At 39.3% G+C, this 12,881-nt stretch overlaps 2 protein-coding genes across 3 annotated transcripts; one reads left to right on the top strand and one right to left on the bottom strand.

Moving 5' to 3' along the window:
- Positions 1–1,294: 1,294 nt before the first annotated feature.
- On the bottom strand, positions 1,295–7,156 carry slc30a1b (solute carrier family 30 member 1b). The gene is made up of 2 exons (XM_026933917.3): positions 6,264–7,156; positions 1,295–3,677 (listed from the first exon to the last, which is right to left on the bottom strand). Exons 1-2 carry the CDS (start codon positions 6,805–6,807, stop codon positions 2,812–2,814), a joined length of 1,410 nt encoding a protein of 469 aa, XP_026789718.1. The 5' UTR covers positions 6,808–7,156; the 3' UTR covers positions 1,295–2,811.
- A 1,204-nt stretch (positions 7,157–8,360) lies between these two features.
- kif3cb (kinesin family member 3Cb) lies at positions 8,361–12,763 on the top strand. 2 transcript variants are annotated; one of them, XM_026933913.3, is made up of 8 exons: positions 8,361–10,110; positions 10,211–10,312; positions 10,435–10,557; positions 11,157–11,275; positions 11,409–11,525; positions 11,618–11,726; positions 11,853–12,010; positions 12,482–12,763. In XM_026933913.3, exons 1-8 carry the CDS (start codon positions 8,668–8,670, stop codon positions 12,588–12,590), a joined length of 2,280 nt encoding a protein of 759 aa, XP_026789714.1. In that variant the 5' UTR covers positions 8,361–8,667; the 3' UTR covers positions 12,591–12,763. The 2 variants fall into 2 exon arrangements, with proteins under 2 accessions (XP_026789714.1, XP_026789715.1); XM_026933914.3 differs by having other exon boundaries at positions 11,636–11,726.
- The last annotated feature ends 118 nt before the right edge of the window (positions 12,764–12,881 follow it).

A 12,881-nucleotide genomic window follows, 5' to 3' on the forward strand; every position in this document is an offset into this window, starting at 1 on the left:
TAATTGACCTTGCCCCTGGTAGAAGAGTTTAGATACAGTGCCTCCAGAAAGCATTCACCCCTCGCACTTATTTCTCTTTTTGCTGTATTGCAACATCAAATTTAAGTATATTAGAATGGGATTATTTCCTGCTTATTCTGAAGTGACTCTCTACAGAAACAAATTTAAATCAATTAGTTAGAATTATTTAAAAATAGAAATTCTAAAAACTGCATAATTTAAAGTAGCCTTACTTTTAAAAGTCAAAGACTGGTATTTATAATTTTCTTGAGCACTCACAATAAATATGTTAAACAGGTACAACTGTGTTTATTACAAATCCACCTGTGTCCAACTGTATGGTTGCACAGTAAATATCTCTGACCTTTGAGAGGTGTCTCAGCTAAAATGGCAGATCAGATAAATCCTGCTGTCATGACGACCAAGGAACTACCCATGAAGCTTTGAGAGGTTATAAAAAGATCAGCAAAGATTTAAACCTTCTTAGGAGCACTGTAAAATCCATTATAATAAAGTGGGGGAAAAAAATATGCCACAACCCAGACACTACTAAGATCAGGCCGTTCTTCCAAATTGAGTGCACTGGCATGAAGGGCAATTCTCAGAGAAGTGTTCAAGAGGCCAGCTATAACACTGAAGGGGTCACAGAGCTCACTGCCTGAAATAGTAGAACCTGTGTAGACCTCAACAATATCATCAGCTCATCATCAGCTCTCTATGGTTGAGTTGAACAGAAGGAAGCCACTTCATAAAGGCATGTCTGGAATTTGCTAGGAAGCATGTGACAAAATCTGAGAGCTTTTGAAAAAAAGATTTTGAGCCATTTGATCTAAAAGCAAAGCATTACTTTTCACACAGACCAAATACAGCCCAACACCCAGATAACACCATTCTTATCATCAATGGTAGTAGCATCATGTTCTGAGGTTGCTTTTCAACAGGAGGAACTGGAAATCTTGTTGTCATCAAGGACAACATGAATGGAACCAAATATAATCAATTTTTTCCCCCAGTCAGCCCGAAAGCTGTCTAGGGTGAAAACGTATGTCCCAACAGGACAATGACCTGGAATGTCCTTCAAGGAATTGCTTGTAAAAAAAAAAAAAAAAGTTTTGGGAGAAAATGCTAAAATCAAAATGGGCAAAGCTCACAGATATATCTGAGATAAAAGGGCAATGCACTAAGTACTGACTCTAGGGGGTGTATCCTTATCAATTAAGCAGTGTTTTTAGATTTTTTTATTTATAAATCATTCTGAGGACAAAACACTCTACTACACCAATAATTTTCCACCCTACCTCCAACTACTCGCAAGGGCCCTTTTGCTACCACTGCTTACTTAGGCAGGTATATTTCCCCACACCCTGAATAGTCAATGGTCTGCATTCTTATCCATTATTCTGGTCGGTAAAGACATTTAAATCTTAAACTTAAAAACTCTGACTGATAATTAAAAAGGTGGCAAATACTTGATTACATCAGTGTAAAACATGACACACAGTATTGATTGAATACTTATCTAAAAGCAGATCTAAATCAATGAACAAATTAAAATGAGAAACACAAGCACTAAACTCTTTTGAAAGAATGTGTGTGCTTAATGTGCATAGAACATGATTGTGGCAAATTACAAAACTGTTTTGTTTATCCATTGATTACAGTAATTCCGTTGTAATATGGAGAATGAATCTCTCTTGCCTGAAATCAGGACTATTCTGACATGATCATCTCTAACAAAGGAGTCAAACATAACAAACATATATGTTTCCCACACACATAGTACTTATATCAATGGATATCTATCTACTACCATTCCATCTTACAGAACAAGACAATAAAACCCTGATTACTGTAAGTGCCAATCCTTTTCTTTCTTAAAAAGGTACACAATAGCAGACATCACAGTCGGTCTCTTATCCTAGGGGATTGATTGGAGGACTGTGCAAGGACTGAATAAGGGCTATTCTCTATTGTTTTTTTGACACAGTGCCCCATACACTGCATTATTTATTGCATCATGGTGCCCTCATGAAGTTGTGTTCCCACTCTATCCCTAAACTATGGTTTCTTAACCACCCATTCAAAGCCTAAAGTGGATTGGACATTTTTGAGCCCTTTAAACAATTTCAACAAGTAATCACATTGGATATATATGGAGTTATATCTGAGACATGGTGTATTTTGACAGCTGTGCAGAGGATAAGATGTCCTACAGAGTCTGACACTCCCTAAAACATGCAACATTCATGACCTTAATAACAAAACCTTTCATGTAAGCACTAGTAGCAGGTGATATAAATATTTAGTTTGGCACAGATGTAGTTAACTGTTAATCAGATTATAAGGGCTGGCATCTTGGCACTAAGTTAACACATTCCTATTGAGAGGATTTGTTACTTTGTTCTAAGAACAGACATTACAATTATGCCCTCCTTTAAAACATTTGTTACACTAAAATAAATGAAATGATAAAGATAAAATGATAATACAATGATAATATACAGGGTAATTATTGTGTTTTTTTAATTTATATAAGGCACATAGATAGTATTTTACTATGAGCAAGAAGTAAACATTAATACCATAAAGTGCTCCATATGCTCCACATTCTCAAAATTACAATTATAGAAACCACAGGTATAAGAGATAAGAGGTATTGCATGTAGTTGATTAGTTAAATAGGTTTACATACAGTTGGGGGTAATAAAACAGAAGGATTTGAGATTCTCAGAAACATAACTCTGTCTTAAACAGACATGATTCTGTTTCGAAGATTGCTGAAAAAATTGCATACTCATAACTTCATCAAACCTAGACTGTGGATTCCACCTCCATCTGCAGAAAAACTTCTGGCTTTTGCTGAATATTCCAGCTAGCACTGGAGTGTTGAGGAGTATTTTGACTGGACGAGTCGTCTGTGCACATGAGCGCTGATTCAGATCTAGATCTCCAGCTCGTGTCACAGCAGAGCTTCAGGGTACACTGACTGTAACAGGGCAGTTCACACTCTGAGACACCGGGCTCTTTGTCATCCGAGAACTCAGGCTGGACTGTGGTAGCATGGATGCCTTCTTCATGGAAGAAGCTTTTGATGCGTTTGGCTGTGTCCATATAGGAGGCTGGGTCATGGCACTTAATGTGTGCCGTGGCAATAATTCGGCTCCCGGCCAGCTGCCAGATGTGCAGCTCATGGACTGCCAGAACCCCCTCAAGACTCCTTAGCTTTTTGTCCAGCCTCTGCATGTCAATCTGCTTAGGCACGGACTGCAGCAGGATGAGGGTTGACTCCTTCAGCAGAGGAAAGGTAGTATAGAGCAAGATGGCCACCATGATTACGCAGAGTGTGGGATCCAGGTAGAGCACCCAGCATGGTCCAGCTACAGAGACGGTACTGGTGCCATTGCTGTGGACCAAGTGTGTATTCACAAGCCAGTGGTCAGAGCAGTAGCTACTGAGGCATGGGTTAATACATATTTCCTGACTGTCACATGTCCTCCACACAAATGTGAAAATGAGAGCATTAACTACTACAATGACAGAGCCAAGGGCATCGCCCAGTACATGCAGGAAGACTCCACGCATGTTGAGCTGGGAAGATGAATCTAAATCATGCTCCAGCTTCTCCGGTGAGATGTTCCCATTCAATGGGATTTCCAGGCTATGTTTTGAGACAACGTCTGAAAAAACCAGAGCAGTAAATTTCACAATTAAAAATCAAAATAGTAAAACAGCAAAAAGTTACTCATTATTTTTCACATCCAGATGTGAAACACGCCTTCATCTTTTCCCTATTGGGTGACTAGTGACTGAATTCCAAATCATTACCTACTCCCCATATAAATGTACTACTTAGGGTACAAAATAAATCCATGTAGTACATTATTTATCTAATAAGGAGGTATTAGCAATTCAGCTGATCACTGAGTAAAATGGGAGCAGATAGTGTGTTTACCAGAAGACAAGAGTGCGTTTATCAGAAGAGTAAAATGAATTTACCAGAAGCGTAAACTATGATTATCAGAAGAGTAAACTGTGTTTATCGGTGTAGAAAAGTGTGTTTATCAGAAGAATAAAAGTGTGTTTATCAGAAGAGTAAACTGTGTTTATCAGAAGAGTAAACTGTGTTTATCAGAAAAGTAAACTGTGTTTATCAGAAGAGTAGACTGAGTTTATCGGTGTAGAAAAGTGTGTTTATCAGAAGAGTAGTGTGTTTATCAGAAGAATAAAAGTGTGTTTATCAGAAGAGTAAAGAATAAAGAGTGTTTATCAGAAGAGTAGTGTGTTTATCAGAAGAGTAAAGAATAAAAGTGTGTTTATCAGAAGAATAAAAGTGTGTTTATCAGAAGAGTAAAGAATAAAGAGTGTTTATCAGAAGAGTAGTGTGTTTATCAGAAGAGTAAAGAATAAAAGTGTGTTTATCAGAAGAGTAAACTGTTTTTATCAGAAGAGTAGACTGAGTTTATCGGTGTAGAAAAGTGTGTTTATCAGAAGAGTAGTGTGTTTATCAGAAGAATAAAAGTGTGTTTATCAGAAGAATAAAAGTGTGTTCTTCAGATGAGTAAAGAATAAAAGTGTTTTTATCAGAAAAGTAAACAGTAAAGTGTGTTCATCACAAGAATAAAATGAGTTTATCAGAAGAGTAGTTTGTTTATCGGAAGAATAAAAGTGTGTTCTTCAGAAGAGTAGAAAGTGTTTATCAGAAGAGTAAAGAATAAAAGTGTGTTTATCAGAAGAGTAACAAGTGTTTATTTTAAGAGTAAAGAGTGTTTAACAGAAGAATAAAGAGTAAAGAGTGTTTATCAGAAGACTAGTGTGTTTATCAGAAGAGTAGAGAGTGTTTATTTTAAGAGTAAAGAGTGTTTAACAGAAGAGTAGAGAGTGTTTATTTTAAGAGTCGAGAGTGTTTAACAGAAGAGTAGAGAGTGTTTAACAGAAGAGTAAAGAATGTTTAACAGAAGAGTAGAGAGTGTTTAACAGAAGAGTAAAGAGTGTTTAACAGAAGAGTGGAGAGTGTTTATTTTAAGAGTAGAGAGTGTTTAACAGAAGAGTCGAGAGTGTTTAACAGAAGAGTAAAGAATGTTTAACAGAAGAGTAGAGAGTGTTTATTTTAAGAGTCGAGAGTGTTTAACAGAAGAGTCGAGAGTGTTTAACAGAAGAGTAGAGAGTGTTTAACAGAAGAGTAGAGAGTGTTTAACAGAAGAGTAAAGAATGTTTAACAGAAGAGTAAAGAGTGTTTAACAGAAGAGTGGAGAGTGTTTATTTTAAGAGTAGAGAGTGTTTAACAGAAGAGTCGAGAGTGTTTAACAGAAGAGTAAAGAATGTTTAACAGAAGAGTAGAGAGTGTTTATTTTAAGAGTAAAGAGTGTTTAACAGAAGAGTGGAGAGTGTTTATTTTAAGAGTAAAGAGTGTTTAACAGAAGAGTAGAGAGTGTTTAACAGAAGAGTGGAGAGTGTTTATTTTAAGAGTAAAGAGTGTTTAACAGAAGAGTAGAGAGTGTTTAACAGAAGAGTAGAGAGTGTTTAACAGAAGAGTAGAGAGTGTTTAACAGAAGAGTCGAGAGTGTTTATTTTAAGAGTAAAGAGTGTTTAACAGAAGAGTAAAGAGTGTTTAACAGAAGAGTAGAGAGTGTTTAACAGAAGAGTAAAGAGTGTTTAACAGAAGAGTCGAGAGTGTTTATTTTAAGAGTAGAGAGTGTTTAACAGAAGAGTAAAGAGTGTTTAACAGAAGAGTCGAGAGTGTTTAACAGAAGAGTGGAGAGTGTTTAACAGAAGAGTCGAGAGTGTTTAACAGAAGAGTAGAGAGTGTTTAACAGAAGAGTCGAGAGTGTTTATTTTAAGAGTAAAGAGTGTTTAACAGAAGAGTAAAGAATGTTTAACAGAAGAGTAGAGAGTGTTTATTTTAAGAGTAAAGAGTGTTTAACAGAAGAGTAGAGAGTGTTTATTTTAAGAGTAAAGAGTGTTTAACAGAAGAGTAGAGAGTGTTTATTTTAAGAGTCAAAGTAGAGAGTGTTTAACAGAAGAGTAAAGAGTGTTTAACAGAAGAGTCGAGAGTGTTTAACAGAAGAGTGGAGAGTGTTTAACAGAAGAGCAAAGAGTAAAGAGTTTATCAGAAGAGTAAAATGAGTTTAACAGTAAACTGTACAATTAAAAATCAAAATAACAAAAAACTTATTGTACTTATTGTTATTCCCATATAAATGAGTCATACATGTGGTAAAAGAGCACAATTATGAATTATAAATGAATTATTAGAGAGTAAATACCTGCTTCAACCTGAACAGCACGGTCACCTCGGCCAGGACACTGGCTCTTCACCAGCAGATCGTAAGCCTCCCCTGATGATGTCTGTGGTTTCTCACTCCTCCTGCTGCTGTGAGAGTGGCCGTGTCCGTGTCCAGAGTAGCCATGAAACATCAGAAGCCCCAGCACATTTACAGCGAGCCCGGCCACTCCGACCCACACCACAACCCACGGGTTCTCAATCTCATGCGGCTCCGTGTAGCGCTCCACTGCCTCCAGTAAGATGGTGAAACAGAGCGCGGTGAGAAACACGGCATTGACCAGCGCGCCCATGACCTCTGCGCGGATCCAGCCGAACGTGTTGAGGCTCGTGGCCGCAGTCTGATCCGCGAGTCTCACCGCGAGCAGCGCCACGAGCAGCGCGAGCACATCCGACAGCATGTGGAAGGAATCGGACAGCATCGCCAGAGAGCCGGTCACTCGACTCACCACCACCTCCACCACGAAGAAGCCGAAAGTTAGACACAGCATGCACAGCAGCCTCGCTTGCTTCGGTTCCAAAGCCATCTCTCTGCTGCGAGTCAAGGTTTCAGACCAACACTAGATCACATCCTAGTTATTTAAGCCTAATGAGCAAACACTTCATCCATCCGGTCCTCGCTTTGCGCACCGCACACAGCTGTACTGCACTGTCACCGTGCGCTGTCGCCACTGGCAACGATGCAGCTATAAACAAAGCTTTACACACACTCCAAGAGAAAAGTTACCCATCTCATCTGCTTTCCACAACACAAAAGAAATATGATCAGACCTAATCCACCCGTTGGCGTTAAATTCCGCTTATAATACCCCTTTACACCCGGTCCGGTTTACTCTCTCCACACGGACCGCGGCACAAACACGCCTTCGTCTTTTCTTATTGGGGGAATATGATGGGACGTCCACAACGAGTGCCTGAATCCCAAATCAACACCTATTCCCCATCTACATGCACTACTTAGGGTACAAAATAATGGCTTTTTCACTCCTTATAGTGCATTATATATCGAACAAGCAGGTATTTGGAATTCAACTGATCATCGAAGAGAAAAACCTAAGCGCTGCATGGTACAATAATAATAATAATAATAATAATAATAATAATAATAATAATAATATCAACAACAACAATAATAATAATAATAATAATAATATCAACAACAACAACAACAACAACAATAATAATAATAATAATAATAATAATAATAATAATAATAATAATAATGTAAACAATGCTCAATATTCTTATTCACTAAAACCAATTATTTCCATGTTTTAGAGAAAACAAAAATCACACATGCAATGAGTCATATTTTGATCTTAAATATATAGCTTGTTGTACTTTTTTAAAAATTATTTTTAACATGCTTTTCCCCCCAAGCATGCATATTTTAAAGTTATTGCTGTATTTTCTGTGTAGGCTATATACATGCCATAACTTGTAATTAATATTTGCTTAAAAACTCCCTTACAGAGAATAACTGAGCACTGAGCACTGAGCCTGAACCTCTGTATCCTGATCAGGATCACTGTGGATCTGGAGCCTATACTGGGGGACACTGGGCTCCAGTCCACTGCATCATGACTTTGTAATTATTTCAGATTAAAACACAAGACCCAGTCTTCATTAAGTAGCCTATTCATATAAGTCTAAAGTAATTCACAGATTAAAGATGGCAGGACCACACTGCTTCACATAAGGAAGCAGCTCACTTGGAAGAACCCCAAAAATTTTGGCAGCCTGATTAAAAAAAAAAAAAAAAAAAAATCACTGCCAAAATCAAAAATCATTGCCAGTGTGCTGACCAGCTCTGATTCAATATTATGATGATGACCATGATGATGATGACAACAGCAATAACAATAGGCTAATAATAATAATAATAATAAGAAGAAGAATTATTATTATTATTATTATTACTATTATTATTATTATTATTATTATTATTAGCCACATTTGTTTGATTACTATTATTATAAATATTATAAGCAGCTTTTATATCCTGGTGGTGGGAGGGATGCTCTACCTATCAGTGTGAGTCTCGGCGCTCTATTGTGTGTGTGTGTGTGTGTGTGCTGCAGCGCTGCAGGGTGTGGTGGATGGAGGATGGAGGTGGGAAGCTGGATACTGCTCTCTCTGTAACGAATGCCATTACTAGAGCTTTAATGCTCTTCTTTTAGACACAATCAGTTCGTTAACTGAATCTTTTCCACCTGAGAGCCGTGTGTATATATGGATCAAGCTTTCCTCGTGGGAAAAAAATGCTTTCTGGACTACGTGGGAAGTTGGGCGTTTTTCTCGTGGACGATCATTCCCGCTTAGCCTTTCCAAGACACCGTTTAATTAGAAGAGGCTTTTGCATGTAGCGACAGCACTAGAATCGCAGGATGTCTAAGAGAAACAGCGTGGTGATGCTGCGGCCGCGGTCCATGTCGCTGGGGAAGAAAGCGGAGACGGTGAAGGTGGTGGTTCGGTGCCGCCCTGTAAACAAGAAAGAGGAGGCGATGAGTCATGAGAGGATTGTTGAAGTGGATGTGAAACTGGGCCAGGTAAGCGTCCGGAACCCGAAAGCGGCTGGGACCCTGAACAAGACGTTCACTTTTGATGCTGTCTATGATATGGTTTCCAAACAAAACGACCTGTACGATTACTCGTGCAAACCTCTCATTGACTCCGTGTTACTCGGCTTTAACGGAACTATATTTGCTTTTGGTCAAACTGGTACTGGGAAGACGTACACCATGCAAGGTCTGCCCATGGATCCAGAAAAACGCGGGGTCATACCAAATTCCTTTCACCATATCTTCACCCATATATCCAGATCCCAGAACCAGCAGTACTTGGTGAGAGTGTCATATCTGGAGATATATCAGGATGAGATAAGGGACCTCCTTTGCAAGGACAATAATAAAAAAATGGAGCTTAAGGAGAGTCCAGAGTCGGGCGTTTATGTCAAAGACCTGTCATCTGTTGTGACCAAAAACATCAAAGAAATTGAACATGTGATGAATTTGGGAAATCAGTCCAGGTCTGTTGGATTTACGAAAATGAACGAGCGAAGCTCACGTTCGCACGCCATTTTTGTTATAACCATCGAATGCAGCGAGATGGGCATCGATGGCGAGGAGCATATTCGGGTTGGGAAGTTGAACATGGTGGACCTGGCCGGCAGTGAACGTCAAAGCAAGACAGGTGCCCAGGGTCAAAGATTCAAAGAGGCTGCCAAAATAAACTTGTCTCTCTGTGCTCTTGGAAATGTTATCTCAGCACTAGTGGATGGGAAGAATTCTCACATCCCGTACAGGGATTCCAAACTCACACGCCTGTTGCAGGACTCTTTAGGAGGGAACTCCAAAACTGTCATAGTGGCTACGATAGGACCCACAGCATGTCACTATGAAGAAACTCTCGCCACCCTGAGGTTTGCAAACAGAGCGAAGAATATCAAAAACAGGCCAAAGATCAATGAAGATCCCAAAGACGCGTTGCTCCGCGAGTTCCAAGAAGAAATAGCCCGTCTGAAGGCGCAGCTAGAGGAACGAGGAATGCTGGCAAAAGAAAGGAGGAGACGGAGGAACAGTGTAAAGATGAAGAGAAGCATGAGCAGTGGGGAAGTGGAGACACCTAGAAACTGTGAGGTGGACATTGTGGAGATGGTGAAGGAGGAGAGAGCAGAGGAATACTGGTGGAAGCAGCAGATGGCCAAGAGCTCTGCCAATGATAGCCCAGAGTTTAGGAGGAAATTAGGCATCTTGGATGAGAAATCACAGACCATGGAGGATTTACTGAAGGAACAGCAGATAATGGAAATGATGATAGAAAAATACAAGGTTAGAGCTTGTGCATATTTAGGCTCTTTTAACCACACTGTTCTTTTAAAGCAATAAATTACAGAATAAATTGTACCCTGTTTGCTGTGATTTCTTTTAGGCCTTGGAAAGCAAGCTTCTGATTGGAGGCAAGAACATCATTGACCACACCAACGAGCAGCAGAGAATGCTAGAGATAAAGAGACAGGAGATTGCAGAGCAGGTAACACCTGCAAATATACACTAACCATTGTAGTCTTCTAATTCAATGTCTAATGATAGTTCATGGTAGGCTTCTAATTCAAAGTGCATGTATGAGTATGTTGTTTGTGTGATCTCTCACAGGAGAGACAAGAGAGGGAGATGCAGCAGCTGATGTTTGAGCAGGATGAGGAGACAGTGGAACTGAAAGAGACCTACTCATCTCTACAGCAGGAGGTGGAGCTCAAAACCAAAAAGCTTAAGAAGGTGAAACTTGCTTTCGACTACGCCATCAGTCTACATAACTAAAGTGATATTTTTAGCAGGGATGAGGAGAAATATTCATTCCAACATGGACACAATTCATAACAAGCCAAACAAGTTATATGAAAAGATGAAATAGCTAAGATTAGGTATTGGGGTGGGATTGGCATTCATACCTTTTCTTATTACTTTGTATGAAACCAAACTAAATCAAACTACTTCTGTCTCTTTCTTTTGAATTTGTTTGAAATTCTCATAAGATCATATTTTTTTAAACATGTTTCACATTATAGTATATAGTTCTTATACACAATTGGACAAGGGTAAGTGTAGAACTCTTGAAGGTTATTTGGCTTGGCCCTCTGGGGGAACATTTTGTAGAACCCAAAAAAAGAGTCTTTCCATTAAAGAGAGGTTTCCATGGAAGCTAAGGAAGCTAGGTAATATTATATCAGGGACAACCATTCTGTTTTATTAACTTACCACCATTTCAATACTCACCCTAGATTTTGATTGATCAACCATTATTTTTATAATCTGGTGCTGTTAAGAGAAACTACATGAGAAACATTTTAATAACTATATGTCTTGTCTTTACACAGCTGTACAGTAAACTGCAGTTAGTACGAGCTGAGATCAGTGACATCATCGATGAACATGTCACTACGAGACAGGAGCTGGAGCAGACACTAAATGAGCTGACAAGAGAGATGAAATTCAAGTACGTTCTCCACAGTTCCCATCACAAAAGAACGCACCCCACCAAGACATACTCATATGATAATACATAGACATTCTAACCCAAAGTGAAAAACTATTTCAGCCTCACTGTTTGTATGTCAAACATTTTGCAGGAATCTCATCATTGACAATTTTATTCCTCCTGAGGAGAAAAACAAGATCATAAACCGCCTTCACTTTGACAGTGAGGAAGACCAGTGGAAAGTTCTACCCCTTCTCCCCTCTGAAAAGTTAGTATTCACTGTATTTTACATTATTCCCTTAAATAATTAATTACTGATTGACGAGTAAATGAACATTTCAATGGGAACTTATCCTTCAGCAATTCTCCTCGCATCAGACAAAGGCCAACGTCTGCAGTCGGATACAAGAGGCCAATCAGCCAATATGCACAAGTTGCTGTGGCAACAGGATCTCCTTCCAGATACAGGGTTGGTACACAGAGGCCATTCTGTTTTTTTAGGCTTCTAACAAATGGGTTATTTAAAAGGGATATTTATTATCATTGTAAATAATTATCCAGTAATGTATTTGATGCATTTGCTTGCACTACACAGGCAGAAAACGTCATGCTTCTGGAGCTAGATATGACATCACCAACTATGGTCCCACTGGACCTAGAAGGAGCAGAGATGAGGACAAGAAATCTGCTCCGGGACTTTGCTCAGCACAGGAGATCGACAACAGCATCACGCGTCATGCGGGCCAGATCATGGTGAGTGCCTCAGATGAGAAAAGTTTTCTGATAATGAAGAAACACAGTACCTCTTGTGATTATTATTTTTTTTTTAATGATTTACTTTGAATTGAGGCAGCATGGTAGTACAATGGGTAATTTTGCTGCCCTGCAGCTTCAGTGTACCTAGTTCACTCCTGTGCTCTGGTTACTGTCTGTGCATGCTCTCTTGTCTGTGTTTCCTCCCATCTCCAAGAAACATGCCAGTGGGTGGATTGGCTATTCTAAATTGCTGCTAGGTGTGATGAGTGTGTGAAGATGTGTGTGTGCACATAGTGCTCTACGATGGACTGGGGTCCCATCCAAGGTGTATTCCTGCCTTGAGCCCGGTGGTCCCAGCATAGGCTCCAGATTCACCATGGCCCTGACCAGGATAAAGCACTTACTGAAGATGAATGAATGAATTAATTAATATATTAAATTGACCTGTGGTCATATTTCTCTCCCAAGGTATCAAGGACCAAGTCTGCCCACTTCTTCGTCAACCAGCTCAGTGGCCTCCGGGTCTCAGGTCCCACCTTCTGCCATGGGGGCATGTGCCAGCGTGCTTCAGCCATGAAGTGTTTTAAATATGGAGCTTTTGCCATGGCATACATGCAGAAAAAGCTTCACAAGATCTGTCTGGCTTTTTTTTTTTGAACTGCTTTATTGCGAGATCATGCTGCCTTTTCTTGTTGCACAATAATTTTGTATCAGAGCTTTGAATCAACAAATTAAGCACAGTTTCCTCTTGTTTGTCTACGTGTGTATTGTATAGTCCTGTAATGTCATACTTGAATACAAGCAGTGGCAACAGTAAATGGTTATGCTGCATGATAAACAAATGACTTGCAGTCCCATGATGTATAGT

The sequence above is a fragment of the Pangasianodon hypophthalmus genome, chromosome 10 (genome assembly GCF_027358585.1).
Source record: "Pangasianodon hypophthalmus isolate fPanHyp1 chromosome 10, fPanHyp1.pri, whole genome shotgun sequence".
Lineage (NCBI taxonomy): Eukaryota > Metazoa > Chordata > Actinopteri > Siluriformes > Pangasiidae > Pangasianodon > Pangasianodon hypophthalmus.

Excerpts from the sequence above, each read along its gene's own strand:
- slc30a1b (XM_026933917.3), bottom strand. The coding sequence starts at position 6,807 with ATGGCTTTGGAACCGAAGCAAGCGAGGCTGCTGTGCATGCTGTGTCTA. Across the intron at positions 3,678-6,263 it reads TGCTGTTCAGGTTGAAGCAG|ACGTTGTCTCAAAACATAGC; the intron begins GTATTTACTCTC and ends TGGTTTTTTCAG.
- kif3cb (XM_026933913.3), top strand. The coding sequence starts at position 8,668 with ATGTCTAAGAGAAACAGCGTGGTGATGCTGCGGCCGCGGTCCATGTCG. Across the intron at positions 10,111-10,210 it reads TGATGATAGAAAAATACAAG|GCCTTGGAAAGCAAGCTTCT; the intron begins GTTAGAGCTTGT and ends GATTTCTTTTAG. Across the intron at positions 10,313-10,434 it reads GACAGGAGATTGCAGAGCAG|GAGAGACAAGAGAGGGAGAT; the intron begins GTAACACCTGCA and ends GATCTCTCACAG.